We start from the raw sequence: 18,955 nt of genomic DNA on the forward strand, positions 1-18,955 counted from the left end.
GCGACACCGCCCGGAGCGGATCCCCCGGGTCCTTCTCCACACACTCACTGGGAGGAAAGTCCCGGGGGAGTCTGGGGAGTGCAGGAAAGTGGGTCTCCCGGCGCCTGGGTGACCTTAGCCCTACAGACCAACCCGAATTGTAACGAAAGCGCCGAGTACGTGCAAGCCGGACACGCTTTCAGCGGTGCGTGTCGGAGCGGCCGGGACACGTGTTGAAGCAGGGGGCCGGCCCGCCCTGCGGCAGCCGGGCGCATTGTGCATGGGCTCGGCTAGGTGCGCGGCGTGCGGGCTAGATCAGAGCCGTGACAGCGGCTCCCCGGCGGGAAGCACCGGAGCGCCCAGCCTGGGCGAGCGGAGCCCGGGAGCCGGCCGGCGCCGAGCAGACTGAGTGCCGGGGGAGGCTGAGCGGCTGGGGCAGGAGGCGCAGCTAGTCCCCGAGCCGAGCCGAGTTCCCCGCCTCCCCGGCACCTGGGCCGGCCCCTCCCCCGGCCCGGGATAGGCAGGGGCCCCCTTGCCGGGGGCGGGGGAGTCTCGGCACAGCCGCGTCCCCGCCTCCCCGGTGCGTGCTGAGGTCAGGCCGGGCGGGGAGCGCGGCGCAGCAGAGCCGGGCTGGGGCCGGGGGCGTGGGGCGGCTGGCAGCGGGGCAGCAGCCGCAGCCGGAGCGGAGCGGGACGCTCGCTCGCTCGCTCGCTGCCCGGAGCCCGCAGCGGGTGCCGGGAGAAGCGGCGCGGGTCGGGGCGCGGCGGTGCCCGCGGGGAGCCCCCGGCGCCGGGAAAGTTGCGCGCGGGGCAGGAGGCGGCCGGAGCCCGCGGCCGGGCGGCCCCATGGCGGGGCAGGGGCAGCCGCGGGCCGGGCAGCGCCCCTGAGCCCCGGGCAGCGCCCCGGCCCCCCGGGCGCCCTCCCCATGGGCGCTGCGCCCTAGCGCCGGACCATGGCCAAGTGGCTGACCAAGTACTTCAGCCTGGGCAACAACAAGGCCAAGAGCCCCCCGCAGCCGCCGCGGCCCGACTACCGGGACCGGCGCCCCGGGGCCGAGCTGCTGGCCGCGCACCGCCACACCTCGCCCCGCCTGGCGCCCCGCCACCTGTGCGGCGGCGACGACCCCGGCGAGCTGCTGCGCGCCTACCGCGCCCAGAAGGAGCGCGACTTCGAGGACCCCTACAGCGGGCCCGGCTCGTCCCTGCGCAAGCTGCGCGCCCTGTGCCGCCCGGAGCCCTGCGCGCCCGAGGAGCCGGCCGCCAAGCCCCCTCGGCCGCCGGCTCGCCGCACCTCTTCCGCAGCCAGAGCGAGCGCCGGCCGCCCACCCCGCCCGACGGCCGCTACCTCTCCCCCAAGCACCGGCTCATCAAGATCGACAGCGGCTGCGAGGGCGCCGGGGGCTGCAAGGGCGCCGCCGCCCCGGCCATCACCTGGAGCCCGCCCGGCGCCGCCGCCAAGAAGGTGGGCAAGTGCCCGGAGCCGCCGGAGAGCAGCGGCCCCTCCGCCAAGCCGGAGAAGGTGAGAGCCGCCGGGCGCGGGCAGGGAGTTAGCAGCTCGGGGCGGGCGGGGCAGCGCCTACCGGCCTGGGTCTGGGGGTCCCCAAGCTGGAGGCTCGGCAGGGCTGTGACCCTGGCTTTGGGCAGCGCAGCGGGCACCCAGCTGCCCTGTCTGCGGGAGCTGAAGTGACCCCAGGTCCGCACACGCCTGCTGGGAAGCTTTGAGAGGCAGGGTGCGAAGTGCTTGAGGGGAGACCAGCTAGGGGGGCAGGTTGGTCAGAGGCCTGGGCACCGCTGGGCACCGCTGGGCTCCGACTTGCCGTGTGTAGACGGGGACTCAACTGCTTTCCCTGACCAAATCAAAGCGCAAGAGCTGATGCCGTCGTGTGTCGGGGGGTGGGAAGGGGAAAGGAGAGGTGGCCAGGTCAGTAAAGGGGGAGAGATTTTTTAAATCTCAGCGTTGCAGGAAATAAGATTTGGAAAAGAGAAAAAGAACTGTGGGTCAGGCACTACAATAACCAAAGTATTCAAAGGAGTTTAACGCCAGCGACTTGGTGCTGGCACTCGGAACTGAAGGTGTTAGCAAGGTTGCTAGGAGTGCTGAGGATACATCGCCATCTGTTCTGTTGCTGTCTGATTTTGTGTCACCCACACATCAAACATCAGCAAGCAAGTGAAGCTTTTTACAGGTTCCGCTGTGACCTACTTTGCCTGATTTTCAATCCATCTCATTATTTTGTCTTCAAATATGAAACGTGATTTATGTGCTAGAAGCAGGAGATTTCTTGGCTTCAATCATTTGCATTTTTCCTGAAGATGCTCTCTGGAAATACTGTTGTGATTTAAGTTATGGGTGCTTACTACGTAACTTTTTGACAGCTGGTCATAGGGAAAGGCAGTATACATCACCTTCCTCCTTTTGCATGTACGCTGATCTTTCTGGAGGCAGTCATACTGAACAAATTACAAAAGTTGATTTTAAGATAGGGTGACCAGACAGCAAGTGTGAAAAATCAGGACGGGGATGGAGGGTAATAGGAGGCTATATAAGAAAAAGACCCCAAAATCAGGACTGTCCCTATAAAATCGGGACATCTGGTCACCCTGTTTTAAGAGTAAGTCAAATGGTAGTGAGATTGCTTTAGAGACTATTTAATGGAATCTCAATTCATGCCCAGTGTTTGGAAAGGCTTGAAAATATATATAAAGAATATAGGGATTCTCTTCCATACAACTGAATTATTTTGCTGGTCACTGCTGACTTCTGGTGTAGGTTCTAGAATATAAGAATACCTGACCAAGATGTGATTCAGCACATGAGGTTAGCTCCATATGCCTGTCACTGACTGATCTGAACATTATAAAAGGGTTGCTTTTAGTCACGTATGTCGAAATGTAAATAGACACTGTATACTATGGTGATGAGCACCATAGAAATGCCTGTAAAATGAATGGGAGGGGAAGTTCAGTGGCAAAGGTGAAGCAGAGATTAAGGTTGAGTAAAGTCCCATTGATTACGCCATATCTATTGGTGGTTTGTGCAATAGAAGGCACAATACTGAAACAGACTTACGTGCTTGAGCATCAACTGTAAATATTTTGCTTTCTTTGGGTAGTATTTCTTTACAGAAACTTTAACAAACTGTGAACCGCTTTCACTAAAATATCAAGTCTAGTGAACCCCCTCCTAAAAATGAATATTTCCAGGGATTTTCTCCTTTACCTGAGTATAAATAATAAAAGCAGTGATCTTGGAAATTTGTTTTTATGACATGCTTATTATATGCCAATTATTATTTATCATTACAGTATTTTTATTACATTATGAAAATGGCAACGCTCTTCCAAGATCTCACTTTCGTAGCTTGTATCACTTTGAATAAGCCTGTTATAAGACAAGGCTCCTATGTTTCATCAAGGAGTATCAGATGTGAAGCAGCATGAAGATATTTAGGAAGCCAACCCAGAGTTCCTCCTACACAAGCATTCAGGTCGTGAGCAGTCCAGGCAAACACCGCACGTTACAACAAAGCTTAAACTTGTTCTTGATGATGATTTTAAAAACAATACTAGCTGCATATTTAATTTTAAAAACAGCAAAAAATATCCACCTCCCCTTTCCATTTCTTATGAGTCTGGAAGTTTAAATCTTCTCAGTGTGATAGACATGCTTGCTTTGATCTGCTTAGCTTGTGGAAGTCCAAGGACTCCGGGCTGCTGGCCCAGTGCTGCCTGGGGTTCCTAGGGACAGCTCTGTGCGCCATTAGGGAATTTTTTCCCGAGAATCCCCTATAACATTTCGCGAACCTCCAGGGGTTCACGAGCCCCGGTTTGGGAACCACTTTTCTACAGTTATGTACCAAGCACTGCAAACACTAGACCATCTGTGGAGAAATCATGGCGGCCTTTGTACAGGGAAGTAGCATTAATCATTTAAAAGTGAAGCCAGTATCCCTGCTTTTATTATCCTGATAACCATAGTCTAGTTTTCCCTGAGCACAATAGTGACTAGTTCTCAATTCATCGGCAGTGTACTCTGGAGTGTACAGGAGAGATTATTGTAACAGTAGGTTCATATCATCTAAATATTTAGTGGATATTATCAATTTAAATTGGGTAAGTGTGGGCATGTTTAGGCATATAACATGGTTGAATTGAATGGTAACACATTTCCATTGTGATTTAAATGAATAAATTATATTCTGTCCTAACGTAGTTCCAAATAAATCCACTTGTCAGGATAAAATAAGATTCAAACTCCAAGATATTTATTGTATTGTATTGTCAGTCAGTCATGTGTAGTCAGTGACTGGAAACACTTCTTTTCAAGGAAGTGGGTGATTTAAAGTTAAAATATTAATTCTTATTTCACTTCTCCATAGGCCGCATGACTTGAGATCTGTATCTGAAAGTGGCATGCCCCCGGCATCTCCTCCTTTGGGGCATGTATATTTAGAAAGTAACTGCCTAGTAGGGCACATGCAATGCGTAATAGTTGCTCATTGGGCATGAATTTCTAAAAATCACATGACAGTCACAAGCAAAATCATTTACTCAATTTTAAACCCTACTGGAACATTTTTTTTTTAAATAGCAGCTTCTAAATCTGCAACCATGGCAGCGTGTTATAAAACATGTACAGTATTTACCCACTAGATGGGAACAACTCAGGGAACTGCTCTTTTCAATTACATACTTCTTCTGAGGCTACAAGCTAAGTTAAACAAAACAAAAACCCAACAATCATTGTTTAAAAATAGTTTGGATAAGCAGTTGAAGGCTCTTAAAGTAGGACAATGCCAAAAGTGACTTCCCAAATCTCAGTTATCACTTTTCTGATTGATATAAATGAGAGAGAACACAAACTCTTCCTAGCATTTTGAAGAACAGAACTGGAGCCAGACCACGGCTGTAGTGTGAAAGGCTTGACTATTTTTGCCTGAGCTCGTGTTAGTCTGTTTCCTGCTGTGATGGCTCATCTCAGTCGTGAACATTAATGTACCTGGTCTCACGGAAAAAAAAAAAAAGGTACCAGATATAAGTTGTCTGACTTCCTCTGATTCTAAGTACATACTCAGGCAGTATATCCACAAACATGGTACCAGGCTAATATTCCACATAATAGGATTTGGAGGTCATTACTGACTTTTCAGTGTTCCAAGGAATCCAGCTATAGACTGAGGACTCACCCAAACAATGAAGCTTTCCTGTTTGGTAACATCAGATGATATTTCTGTTAATTTCCTGAACACCGACTTTCTCAGCCATAGAACAAAGAGGAACTACATAACTTTCCAGCTGAATTATTTGCTTCCTCTCAGTTGTGGAAATGAGAACTCTCTGGCTTTTCCATTACTCTGACAAGCAGCGGAAGGACCTGGAAAGTTGTTCCAAAGGACAGGGAATCACTCTTTCTATGAAATACTCTTTAGATCCTTAAGTTCAGCCCAAGATTCTCGTAGGTATTGGTTGACTTCAATAATATTTATATTTCAGTGTCCAAAGACCCCAGTCGGTGCTTGGGCCCTATGGGTGACAGTGTGGCCTACTCAGTGAGTAAGGCACTGGGCCGTGGGAGTCGGGGAACCGGGGTTCTTTTCTCAGCTCTGGCACTGATTTGTTGTGGGAAGGTAGGCCAGTCAGTTCACCTCTCTGGGCCACTGTTTTCTCTCCTGCTCTGTCTGTCTTGTCTCTTTAGATTGTCAGCTCTTTGGGGCAGGAACTGCCTCTCGTTGTGTGTGTACAGCACCTTGCACATTAGAGGCCTCAGCCAAGATCAGGCCCCCAAGCGCTACTGTCATACAAATATTTTGCTAAGCACTAAGTACAAACACTCAGGAGATGTGATTCTCTGCCCCAACAAACTTGCAATATTCCCAGATAACCAAGAAAAAGGGGCACTCTGCATTAGGTGAAAACATATGGCTTTACTTAACGCTTTCTGCGTTAACGGTAACACAAAATGTCATAAATCTGCTTGTGTGTTAAACTGTCGAATTCATTAGACATCAGTAATTGAACTGTGCAGTGGGTAGAGAACGGAGCTTTTAAATGAATGTAAACGTACCCCAGGAACCCAGTGCCGTTGTGGAGTCCTGGCCCTGACAGCATGTGGCAAAGCTGACTGTGTGATGGTCTGTTCGTGAGCCTTATGAAATGTGTTTAAACCAATGGAAAACTCGCTGATCTGGCCCAGAGCAACAATTGGGCAAAAGTGAAACCTAAATACTGTCGTCAACTGGAGCCTCTTGTGCTGTGAAGCACCTTGTTTGCTTCGTAACTGGTCAGTGGCTGTCTGGCACTCCAGAACTGCGCTGCAGATGGAGAGGTACTTGGGAACCTAGGACAGTTACTAGGCTGTGACTGTAACTTTTGGAAATGGTGGTGGGTTTTTTCTTTTTGAACTTGAGACTCCTGCCCTGCATAAAGCTTTTAAAAGCAAATCCATTACATTAGTGTTTCTCAAACTGGGGTCGCCGCTTGTGTAGGGAAAGCCCCCGGCTTTTACCTGCCCCGTCCGCAGGTTCGCCGCTGCAGGCCAATGGGAGCCACTGGATGCAGTGGCCAGTACTTCCCTCAGTCCGTACCGCTTCCAGCAGCTCCCATTGGCCCGGAGCAGTGAACCGCGGCCAGTGGGAGCTGCGATCGGCTGGATGGGGCAGGTAGACAAACCGTCCCAGCCCGCCCGGGGCTTTCCCTGCACAAGCGGCTACCCCAGTTTGAGAAACGCTGCATTAGGTGCTGAGGCAGTCAAAAAATTAGTTCCCGCAGGAACATCTGATGTGATTTAGTTAACACAAAATCAAGCTGATCCCTCACTGGCTGTCAAAGCTGCATGTGCATGTTTGATGTTGTGACCGACAATAACCTGCGACTCGGCGGTACCTGTAGAATCAAAGCTGGTGAATTTGGGGAAGGAGAGTCCTATGAGGAAAAACATCATGTAAGTGAAACAGTGGGAATCAACTTTTTAAAATATCTAGTAAATGCATTGTGGTTCTTCAAACCTGCATGCTCCAGAGTCTCCCACATCTAGTTGCTTCTGCGGGAATTCCATCTGGGTGTTTCAGGACAGAACTGGGCCCAAAGAGCTTAGTGTATTTACTTGGCTTTTTTGCTCAAAGCGGTAGTTGCCATGGTACTTACTTCCTATAACTCTTTCAAGTGGAATTGAGAGGGCCTGATTCATCTCCGTCTTGCACTTTCTGTGTTCAGGTAGATGTGTGCAAAATGGGGATGAAACATCACAGTATCCTCCTCCCCCGGTGGGATCTTGCACACGCTGCCCCCTTCACCTTCTTCCACAGGTGTGAATGACAGTGCAAGGTACCATGCGCTAGAGAATCGGACCCAGAATGTCTGCTTATATTTAAGGCGGGCTTTTGTTAAACGCGTCTGGTTGGTTGCATTAATTAAACTTCTAGTACGGATTGTTTAAAGTGACTAAGCCAAAAGAGCCCCTCTTTCTTTAAAGGTGTGAGTAGTTTTTTCTCCTCAAGATCATCTCAGGTTTCAGACTGTGGAAAAAGTGTTTTAATCACTGTTCTCGTTTCGTAACAAATAACTTCCTGCACAGGCTCCTCTGCATTAGGCACGGAATGCAGTGACACATAGCAGGTGTGAGATTTGCTGCCAAAGAAGTAGGTGTATTTGATGGCATAATAAATACTCTTAGTCTGAGGGGGCAGAGCAGAAATGAGGGCGGGGCACACAAATGCCACATGGCAGCTGCTGGGTGGCAGGGCTCTGTATCTGAAGGCGAGAGCCTCGCTGGCACAGTTGGCTGCATTCTCATCCAAGTTTTGAGGAAGGTATGTGCCTCTGTTCGTTGGCACCCACGCTGCTTCATGTGGCCAACGACACATTGTAACATGAAGAAAAACATTTTATTTCTGTGGGATGTAGTTCTAAGGAACACTGTACACCCAGGCTAAAAGTTATGTGCAAGATGGTTTTGTTGTATTGACCAGGACAGTTTCATATATTCCAAGCAATATGGGGATATTCTGTCTGAGCCTTTAATCTGAAACTAGTGATACTAATATAACATTCCTGTTCAGAGTGGTGATAGTTTTTAATGAGATTGATACTTTACACAGCAAGGAAGAAACAGGAAATAGTTAAGAATGTGTTAAAGCAATCTGTCTTCTGTGGACTCATTGCACGTAAGCAATTAAAACAACCAAAATGCGTCTAATGTACATGGTGATGAAGTGTTGTGATTGATACTAGCATTTAACAGGCTTGAACATTGTAAGATTGCTGTGCAGAAGAGGCATTTAGATTTTTAAGGATAAAATACTAGTATGTTCTTCTACAGTGGCTCTTATCTGAAGCTCTGCAAGTACTTCACAAATGTTGAATTGAAACACTTGTTTGAGCATGTGTACACACAGAGATGTGATTATTCTAGTGGCAGGTCAAGTACAGCAACGGTCTAACGTTGGTCAGCAATCCTACAACAGTCCAAGTGAGAAATATCTCCATGTAGAATGGTAAGGGGCTATCAATAGGCAGAATGTAAGTATCTGCCTTGGACTTTCCTTGGGAAAGAAGTGCCATGCCGTAGGATGTGGTGATGAGGAGTTATACTATACATTACTATTGACAGACTGCCCGCTGGACCATCCTGGAACCCCCGTTCAGTGCTGACTCATTAAAATGCAACCCATGAAATAACCATCATCCAGCTAGTCCTCTGAGATCTCCCCTCAAAGCATTGGCCCACCCTGACTACTTGGCTTGTGAGATCTGTCCAGATTACAGCCAGGAGGGTAAGGCCAATGGACAGTAGTCAGGGGAGGCTAGCATAGGAAAGGAAGAGGAGAATTTGTAGGTTGGTATGCATCCATTTTCCTTCAGTATTCCAGCATCCTCCATTTTTCTCCAATTACGAAATACCATGTTGTAAGCACTCACTACTCGTGGAAACTTTCCAGTCAAATATCTTCAATATAGCCCTGCGTACATGAGCAAACTCTGTTCCACAAATAATTGAGGGTACCTTTAACCCAAGAATCAAATGAATTATTTGAAAATCTTCTTTCAGTGGCAAAAGTTAGCGTAATAAATGCCATCAATAGGGCATCTTTAGTGTCCCTGACCGCCAGGCCTGTTAATTACTTCTGACTGCTTGTATTTGATGTCTTGTGACACGGATTTCCTTCCCCCGGCCTAATTGTAAGAATAGATTATTTCACATCATGCAGTTTTTCCTCTTTCTGGTCCCTCGTTCCGGCTTAGTGTCTGCCGGAGTCCCCCCTTCTTGCTCTATAGCCTATATGTGACTGCAACTCTTTCCTTCCAGGAAGGGGTGTAGATTCTTATTTATCTAGTCTATAAGCATTGCTCCTTCGCTCAGAGAGTAGTGTTAGAGAGACCTTCAGGCCCTTCTCTGTCTCCGGGGCCTCAACATGCTATACTGTCTTGTACCTATTTTGTCTCTAGAAATGGTGATTTTTCCCATCTGTAAGCATGACCTGAAAGCCAGTTGCTCAGCTCTTTTGATCAAGAGCACTTGCGCTCTGGGTCGTCATAAAACTATTTCTTTTGGAAATAACTTTTGACAGTCTCTTGACTGCTGTTTTAAAACCAGCACAGCTGTTAGGTCTGAAGCAGTTTCCTTAGCAGTGAGGGGTAAAACTGGAACGTTTGTGGCTTGAGCATTGCACATTTCATCACCGCAGTATCTGAGCATCTCCCAACAGCCTGTGTGGTATGGAAATATTGTCTCTCTTTTTCCAGGCTGGGAACAGAGCTGCAGAGAGGTTAGAAGAAGTCAGGGTCAGATTGGGAAGAGGACCAACTTCTCCTGAGAGCTTCTCGCTTTTTGGGCACCACTGAAGTGTTCTTGTAAGGTCAAGTTTATGTTCTGAAGGTGATGCTTTTTCTGCCAAAAATACTGAGCTGAACCTAGGTGTGTCCACCCTTCTCTGGCACTTAGACACCGGCTAACCTCCTAAACCCCAACAGCAAGGGCGATTCTATTTTTTGTTCACTACTTAGGGCATGTCTACATTTAAAATGCTGCATTGACGCAGCTGCACTGCTCTACACTGACAGGAGAGCTCTCCCATCGGCGTAGTTAAGCCAGCTCCCCAAGAGGGGGTAGCTGTGTGGATGGGAGAAGCTCTCCCGCCAACATAGCGCTGTCTACGTGGGGGGCTAGGCTGGTATAACTACATTGCTCAGGGATGTGGATTTTTTGCACCGCTGAGTGGTCTAGTTGTACCGACATAGGTCTGTAGTGCACACCAGACCTTGGTGGTGAGCGTAATGCATTAATGTTTGTGATGTGCTCCGACAGGGCGGTGATAAGTGTTGCAGAAAAACTTAGGAAAAATAAACTTGATTCAACCGCAGTTGGTTGAATTGTCGCTTAGAGCTATGTGGTGAGCAAAATCTAGATCTTCTAGTGCACTCTTGTTGAGCCGTACAATTCCTGTGTTGTATCTAGCTGTGCTTTTTTTCTCATGATGAAGTCAGTGGCGATGTCAAACAGGAGAGGTGAGACTATAATCTAGTTTGGCACCAGGGTCTAGGTTGAACCATTCCCTCAAGCCTGTGTGTACTTAATTAAACAATGGGGTTAACTAGTTATGAAAAAACATATCTGATGAGAACCCCAGCAACTCCCCATTCGACCTTTACTTGAGAAGGCAAAGGAATAGTAGAGGAGAATCTTCATGTACCTTGGCAGTAATGTGCAAGCCGATGGGAATATCTGGAAGGGAATAATGTCATGAATTGGCAAAGTGGCAACTGCGTTCCCCAGCTTACACAAGATTGGGTGGACTGACAATCTGCAACCTGATAACTCTTTCCATTTTAGTAGTGTGTCAGGAGGATGTTAAACAGCAGCTACGAAACTTAAATAGTTTTAAACGAGCAAGTACAGATAGCTTGTATTCAAGAATTTTAAAAGAATTGGCTGAGGAGCCGGCTGGACTGTTGATTTTACAAAGCAGACGGCTTTGTAAAATGATAGCTATTAAATGGAATGAATTTGTAACAGATACTGAGATTTGTTAGCATTTAACAACTACTTATCTCCAAAGTTATGCAGAAAAGAAGATGGAAATAACTGGGACAGGCGTTAAGAATGAGGCCAACGCATCTGGTATGGCAGGCATGCCGTTGGAAGAACATGGACAAGGGGCTGACCAAAATAATCCCCCCACTGAACAGTACTTAGGGAAAAGTTATGGGCTTCAACCACATAAACAGCGACCCAGGCTGGACAGCATTGGTGGAGCCTTCTTTGTGCCCTAAGCTACGTCTGATGGATTCAGAACAAGCAGTAAGTCACAGATGCAGCTTGTGGAGGAGAAAAGGACCTTTTGGTGTGGGTGTGTTTGCAGGGAATGTGACTGTGTTGTATCTCCAAACGGAGAGGCAGTGCTTTGTCTTTCATGGGTGCCCTTTTGTCACAAGTGAAAAGGAGTCTTGCCTCTGCAGTTCATGAAGCAACCCAAAACCATTTCTGCGCCATGAGATGGGGGCAGAGGGGGAATGCTGGGTCACATGGCGGTGGTCTGGCTGCAATCTGAATGGTGACATGGTGGGCCATTGTGGATAAATTGGAGAGAGTCCAGCGGAGGGCAACAAAAATGATTAGGGGGCTGGAGCACAAGACTTATGAGGAGAGGCTGAGGGAACTGAGATTGTTTAGCCTGCAGAAGAGAAGAATGAGGGGGGATTTGATAGCTGCTTTCAACTACCTGAAAGGGGGTTCCAAAGAGGATGGATCTAGACTGTTCTCAGTGGTAGAAGGTGACAGAACAAGGAGTAATGGTCTCAAGTTGCAGAGGGGGAGGTTTAGGTTGGACATTAGGAAAAACTTTTTCACTAGTAGGGTGGTGAAGCACTGGAATGGGTTACCTAGAGAGGTGGTGGAATCTCCTTCCTTAGAGGTTTTTAAGGTCAGGCTTGACAAAGCCCTGGCTGGGATGATTTAGTTGGGTTTGGTCCTGCTTTGAGCAGGGGGTTGGACTAGATGACCTCCTGAGGTCCCTTCCAACCCTGAGATTCTGTGATCATTTAGACTTGTGCTCACGAAACATACATGTTGCTGGAGATTGCTTGATCCATGGCTTTTAATGCCATCTTACATACTGCGAACCAGTCTGTGCCTAGCCCCTTTTGTGTGATTCTCTCGTAATGGTCTGGTGTGGGTGCCTTGCCTGGGGATGCTAGCTGTTGTCATAAGGGTACCACAGGTGACTGTCTCTCTCCTGTTCCTGCTGCCAGACTACTCCCCCTGTACGGCAGTAAGGTTTCCCCACAAATGCCGTACTTCAGGAGCAGGGTGTAAGCCCTTCAGAGCTCTTGGGATGATACTGTTCAGTCAAGAGTAGATATGTGGTGCTCATAACTATCTGTTGGATCCTTCGCGCTTAGGACCTCCCTCCATTGGCATGGGTCGGAGAGGCTCACTTTGCCCCTGGAAGCTATACTGGCTTGTCCCTATCGCATAGTGAATGTGTGTGTGTCGCCTGTCCTAGTTATTGTTTTAACTGATTTATGTGATCTCTTTAAACGTACCTCCCCCTGTGCTCGCCCACTAGGCCATCGTGTGTATCAGGCTAGTCAGCTGCCCCTCTCTGTGACCCGGGATCACAGCGGTGGCTTCGCAGAGCATTAGGCTGGTAGGGAGAACGCAACGGCCTGTAGTCCTGCCTCTGCAGCCATAGATGGGTCTAGAATCCTTCCCAGACTCTTGAAGTGTGGCATCGAGTTTCTCAGCTCCGACGACGGGCGGGGAGTGGCTCTGATATCCTAGCAAATGGTAAACTTCTATCCTTAAAAAGTGACAGAGTCCTGTGGCACCTTATAGACTAACAGACGTATTGGAGCATGAGCTTTGGTGGGTGAATACCCACTTCATCAGACGAATGTAGTGGAAATTTCCAGAGGCAGTTATAAATATGCAGGCAAGAATCAGTGTAGAGTTAGCGAAGTTAGTTCAATTAGGGAGGATGAGGCCCTCTTCTAGTGACTCTCCTTCCCAGGGAATTGTCACAAGGAGAGGCTAGTAATGTGCTCTTCCTTCTACCGGCCCCATCACACCCTGTCTGCCTACTTACCTAGCATGAAGGAACCAAACTTACTGGCCCAGAGAAGTGTGCTCTGTAATATCACATCTGTCACCATTTCTTTATATCCTCATTCTCCTCCACACAACACTTGCTGTGCCCTAGAATTTGTCTGTTGGGTAGCACCACTGAAATTCATTAGCTGGCGGTGGGTTAATGAGGAGATTCTGACTGCACAGAACAAATAGCTCCTTATTGCTACCTGCAGCTCAGTTTGTGCACTTTGACGTACTTCAGCACTTTCTGTTCACTGTCGGATTGATTTGTGCCTAAGTCGTACCCATTCTCTTAGGACTCAAGGATGTATGCAGAGGGGTGTGCTATGGTGTTAATGGGTAAGTCCTGCTGAAATTCTGCACTCTCAGGCTGATGGGTACAGGTGAAAGCATTGTTTGAGGTTGGGGAGGAAAGACAAAATCTCCCCCATTTTCATTCCTGGTGCTTCTTCCCAGACAGCAATACTATATTCCTTATGTGACTGCAGTTCTACTTGTAGATACATTAATGCTGCCTTAATATCAGGGTGGATAAAAATCAATGAGTTTTTAAAAAATAAAAATAAAAAAAAATCAATTTTTTTTGATAAAATGCTTTTTGAGGAAAAAACCTATCCTAAAGATAGTTTTAATTAACATACGTTATAGCTCAAAGATATCTCATCATGGAATTGGGATTATACATTCTAATTCCATAGTATGACACAATATATTCATGTAATGTTTAAGAAAAGTTTTGTGAATGAATTCCAATAGTTCATGGATTAGAGACCCAATCTTATGGGGTTCCAGGGGCTTTGGTATAGATTTAGGTTAATCTTTCTATCTACCCAATGCCACTCAGCGCTCAGGCTAGAAGATACCATCAGAGATGCTTAGTTTTGCAGTTCTCAGACTGGATTTGTGTCTCCAGAGATAACCGCAAAAATGTTCTTAAATAAATAATATATAGAGGTGAGAAATAACAGATCTCAACCCTATTGTCCCTCTGCAAATTTGTGTACACAGAGTCTATCCCTTACCTCTCTAAAATGCAAAGTTTCAAAAAGTTCAGTGAATAGAAGATTGTTGGGGGGGACTAGATCTGGACAAGGAGAGGAAGTCTGGAGAGATGTGAGAAGGGAGGGACAGGCAGTAGAAACAAAAGTGAAACAGTTTGAGCAGCATATTCCAGAAGTCTTGAGGTCTTTCTGAGTGTAGCCTTCATTGATTTGAGATTCACCATACCATTCTCTCACTAGAAGGGAAAACCTATAATGGCAGCAGGCCGTAAAAGAGACCCACTTTGGGTCTCATCTATCTCTGAGTTGTGAAGAATATGTATTAAGGTTATAACAACCAACAAGAAGGTACTTTTATGTAGAAATCCATGATTAAATCGAGTCTTCCTGACTAGTGATTTAAATCAACTTGATTTAAATCAGATCCACCCTGCTTAATATGCAGTGTTCTGTGCCTAGGCTATTCAGTATCTTATGTTTTTAGTAGCTTCTGACTCTGTTAAATGCTCAATATGTGTCTTATGCCCTAAGCAGGCTTCAGATGTAGGTTTGGAGCAACATCAATATGGCCTTGTTACTGCCTGGCTTTTGTTTCTTTCCTTCTGCATCTAACAGAGCCACATTCTGAAAGAGTCCTCGAAGGAATTCAGTAACGAGGAAAACTGTAGCCAGTGGTTTCGCCTCCACAACGGGGAGCTTGCTGACAGCAGTTTTTAGAATAGCCCTTTAAATTTTAGTTGGAAAGCCAACGAACCACTATTACCCAACAATTAAATTGCAAAGAACCACAGCTGGGCTGTGAGTGCCTCAAATGGTTTGTGTGGAGTTTCATCTTAATTTCTTTTAAATTGCTATTGTGAGTCACTCTTGGGTTTTTCTGAATATTTGTTGTCAGAAATAACAGTAAACCATTGCCACTTTGCTACAGCTATCATGAAGTGCAACGTTTGGTTGGTGACAACACACTTTTTCAGCTCTGAGACCTCTTGCTTTCAGATGGATTTTGCTTGTGTCGCTAAGCTGCATTCACTTGCACTCTTAAATTTCCTCAGGGTGACTTTAGTCACCTGCCTTTTCATATGGTGCCTCTAATCCAGGGGTGGGCAAACTTTTTGGCCTGAGGGCCACATTGGGGTTTCAAAACTATGGATGGCCAGGTGGGGAAGGCTGTGCCTCCCCAAACAGCCTGGCCCCCTCTCACTTCCCACCCCCTGACTACCCCCCTCAGAACCCTCGACCCATCTACTCCCCCTCACTCCTTGTCCCCTGACTGCCCCCTCCTGGGACCCCCCCCCCGCCCCTGACTGACCCCAGGACCCCACCCCCTAGCCAACCCCCCTCCCCCCCCGTTCCCTGTTCCCTGACTGCCCCGACCCCATCCACCTCCCCCGCCCCTTGACAGACCCCCTGGGACTCCCATGCCTATCCAACCCCCCTCCCCAGGACCTCCCCCCATCTAACCTCCCCATGCTCAGGGGCTGGGCAGGACGGGCCCACAGGCATTATTTTGCCCATGTCTGCTCTAATCTTAAGGATGCAAAGCATGTCACTAACTACATATACAGGGGTCATGTTGCCCCCTGCTGTATTCCATCACCTCCAATGTCTGGTGTCTAACAGCTCAAAGCACCATGACAGAGTTCCTGAAGGGGAAAAGTGAAGGGAGAATGTGTGTAGACACAATATGTAATTCGGGTTCAAAATAGGTAACTGTTTGCTCTTGCAAGAAGTGCCATGATGTATTAAGACTTTGTATAGACAGGAACTAAGCTCTGGTTCTCATTGAAAATACAGTACTACCCATAACCCAGAGCCTAACCCACCCCAGTCATGCTGGAGGCGCTGGTGTGTAATGAGCGCTCGCTAGTGAACTTACAATGCTAATGCAGCAATTCTATGATCTGAGGACCAAACAGGCCTGACCTTGCCAAGCTTGTGAGCTCTGACAAGATCACAGCCCATGGTGATATGGCTGTAGGTGAAAATGTAACTTGTCTTGCAAAGCATCTCAATTGATCCTGACACAACAATGTTCAGAGAGCAGTTGAAAGGAATGCAAGCCCTCCAAGCATGTCGTTTGTTAACTAGTCTGTCTCTACTTTCTACAGCTATAGGAAAGAAATTCCAGATGAAGTTCTGCCCTCATCTGCTCTGAGACGCCCAGTGCAATGTGCGGTGGGGGGAAAGCAGTGTTTGCTTTTTGAAAACGCTGCCCTTTGAACAAGAATCTCTGAGTCAAGGGGAGAAGCGCTTGTGAAAATGGGGTCTGCATGCCTTGCTCGACCATGCTATGTGGTGGGCTCGCCTTGGTGTGCTGACATGGCTTTCACACCTTGTGGCTACCGAGTAAATCCTCTGTGCCATTGGGAGGCAACCGGAGATCAGATACAGGGAAGAGGGGATGGTAAGTGAAAATTTGCCAACACCCCTCTGCGCTCCTATCTTCTTTCCAAGCCCCGCTCAAAGGAGGGACTTGGCTATGGTTGATGCTGGGCAGACGAGCTGGAGCCAAGCCAGAGATCTCCTGCGGCAGATCTCTAAGAAACAGTCACTTTGCAGGCAGTTTAAATCCTAAATCTCCTCTGTGGGGATTTGCGGCAGCTGGCAGCTATGTATGAAACGCTAGGTTTAGTGAGTTCTCCGTAGTAACAAAGAAAACAAGTTAGCGGAACCTTGCAGGCCTTTCTAATCCCTTCTCCCTGGAACTGCCGAAGGAAATGGTTTTAAAAAGGACATGAAGTTCGAATAACTTGAGACTGATTCTTCAGCCTTGGACAGCCCTTCTCTGCGGAGAAGATGACTGGCCCTGGGCCTGCAGAGCTCTGCTTCAGGAAGAGATCCGTTTATCTCTGGTACTCATCTGCCCCCCTTCACTGCAGTGTTACGGAGCCTCCCAATCTTTACTGTATTTCTCCTCGCAGCACCCTAGGGGTGGGGCCGGGCCGGTATCTACATTGGACAGCTGGGACATAGAGGCCAAGCGACTTACCCAGGGTGACATGGTATGTCTGTGGCGGAGCAAGGACTTGGACCCAGGTCTTCTAAGACTCGGCTAGTGTCCTGACTACTGGTCTATCCATAAGAACCTAAGAACGGCCCTATTGGGTCAGACCAAGGGTCCATCTAGCCCAGTATCCTGTCTTCCAACAGTGGCCAGTGCCAGGTGCCCCAGGGGGAGTGAACAGAACAGGGACTCATCAAGTGATCCATCCCCTGTCTCTCATTCCCCGCTTCTGGCAAACAGAGGCTAGGGACACCACGAGCAATTCAGAAATGAAGGGGGGTGTGTGGGATCTGAGTTTGGGTCCCAGGCTCTTTGCTGAGGGCCCTGGGTCTGGTGACTTCCCACCCCCAGCTCCCCAAGAACAGAAACTACTGATTCCAGGGCTCCAGAGAGTCCCGTCTGGCCCGGCACAGTGGAAAGAAATCCCGTGAGCATGGGCGTCTGGTGACCTGGCCGTTGAGGGGGGAGACTAGCCCATGTCCCGTCCCATCCCCCTCCCACGCAGGAGCCCAGGGCACCCCATCATGGCCCACAGCCCCAGCGCCAGCCACCCCGAGTCCCTGCAGGAGGCCAGGCCGGGCCCAGCCAGCCTGCGCCAGGGCAGAGCGCCAGGAACTGCAGGAGGGGATCTGGGGGTAGAGCGTGGGCCCAGGCCAGGCTGTTTGGGGAGGCACAGCCTCCCCCAGGCTACGATACATGCCGCCCCTGCCTGTTAGCAGGTGCAAGAGTGGGTTTTGGGGTGAAGAGTCAAACTGGGGCGTTCTAGAGGAGCCTTCCCACTAAGCCAGAACAGAGAGCTAAGCTCTGAGCTGCTGAGGCTGAGCAGTACAGTGAAATGTCCTTACTTGACTTCTTTAAGGGTGAGAGTTGGAAATGACTCTGTAAGAGACAGTTCGCTTGTTAAGAGGTTGCCAGAGGCAAAGTTACGCAGGGGACTAGGTGCCGCCACATCACTTTGAGAGCTCTGCACACATTCTTGGTGAAATGAGGTAGGTGATCTAGTCTTACTCCCTAGCAAACCTTTGCTCATATGCTGGGAAACTGCCACACAACTTCACATGATTGCTAGGCCCTGCTCCAGAGGGACTGAAATAGCAGGGGTGTTGCTGGTCAGAACCCAAGTTCCTGATCCAAGCTGCGTGGGGAAGTTTGCCCAGGATCTGCTCCTGCTAGCACGGTTAGTCAGTTTCACTGTCCCAAGCCTGACCTAGGCTCTCCTAAAGAAATAATCAATCTGCATGAATCAGCCGTTCCACAGAAACACTAACCCAGGAACCAATCCCTGTAACAAACCCCATTGCCTACTCTAGCGACACCATCAGAGAACCCAACCACATCAGCCACACCATCAGGGGTTCATTCACCTGCACATCTACTAATGTGATATGCCATCATGTGCCAGCAGTGCCCCTCTGCCATGTACATTGGCCAAACTGAACAGTCTCTACGTAAAAGAATAAATGAGACAAATCAGACATCAGGAATGGTAACATACAGAAGCCAGTAGGAGAACACTTCAGTCTCCCTGGACATTCAGTAACATTTAAAAGTAGCCATCCGTCAACAAAAAAACTTCAAAAACTGACTTCAGAGAAAAACTGCAGAGCTACAATTCATTTACAAATGTAACACCATTAATTTGGGCTTGAATAGGGACTGGGAGTGGCTGGCTCACTACAAAAGCGATTTTCCCTCTCTTGGTATTGACACCTCCTCATTAATTATTGGGAGTGGACCACATCCACCCTGACTGAATTGGCCTTCAACATTGGTTCTCCACTTGTGAGGTAACTCCCTTCTCTTTTTGTGTCAGTATATTTATGCCTGTATCTGTAATTTTCACTGCATGGACCTGAAGAAGTGGGTTTTTTACCCACGAAAGCTT

At 48.4% G+C, this 18,955-nt stretch overlaps 1 protein-coding gene across 1 annotated transcript in view; it reads left to right on the forward strand.

Annotated features, from left to right (window-relative positions):
* The first annotated feature begins 871 nt into the window (after window positions 1–871).
* SHB (SH2 domain containing adaptor protein B) overlaps window positions 872–18,955 on the forward strand; it is a 139,527-nt gene continuing 121,443 nt past the window's right edge. Inside the window, 2 exon segments of the mRNA XM_039545616.1 lie at window positions 872–1,217; window positions 1,220–1,497. Of these exon segments, the coding sequence (XP_039401550.1) occupies window positions 932–1,217; window positions 1,220–1,497 (564 nt within the window). The 5' untranslated portion in view covers window positions 872–931.

This window comes from Mauremys reevesii, linkage group 6 (assembly GCF_016161935.1).
Source record: "Mauremys reevesii isolate NIE-2019 linkage group 6, ASM1616193v1, whole genome shotgun sequence".
NCBI lineage: Eukaryota > Metazoa > Chordata > Testudines > Geoemydidae > Mauremys > Mauremys reevesii.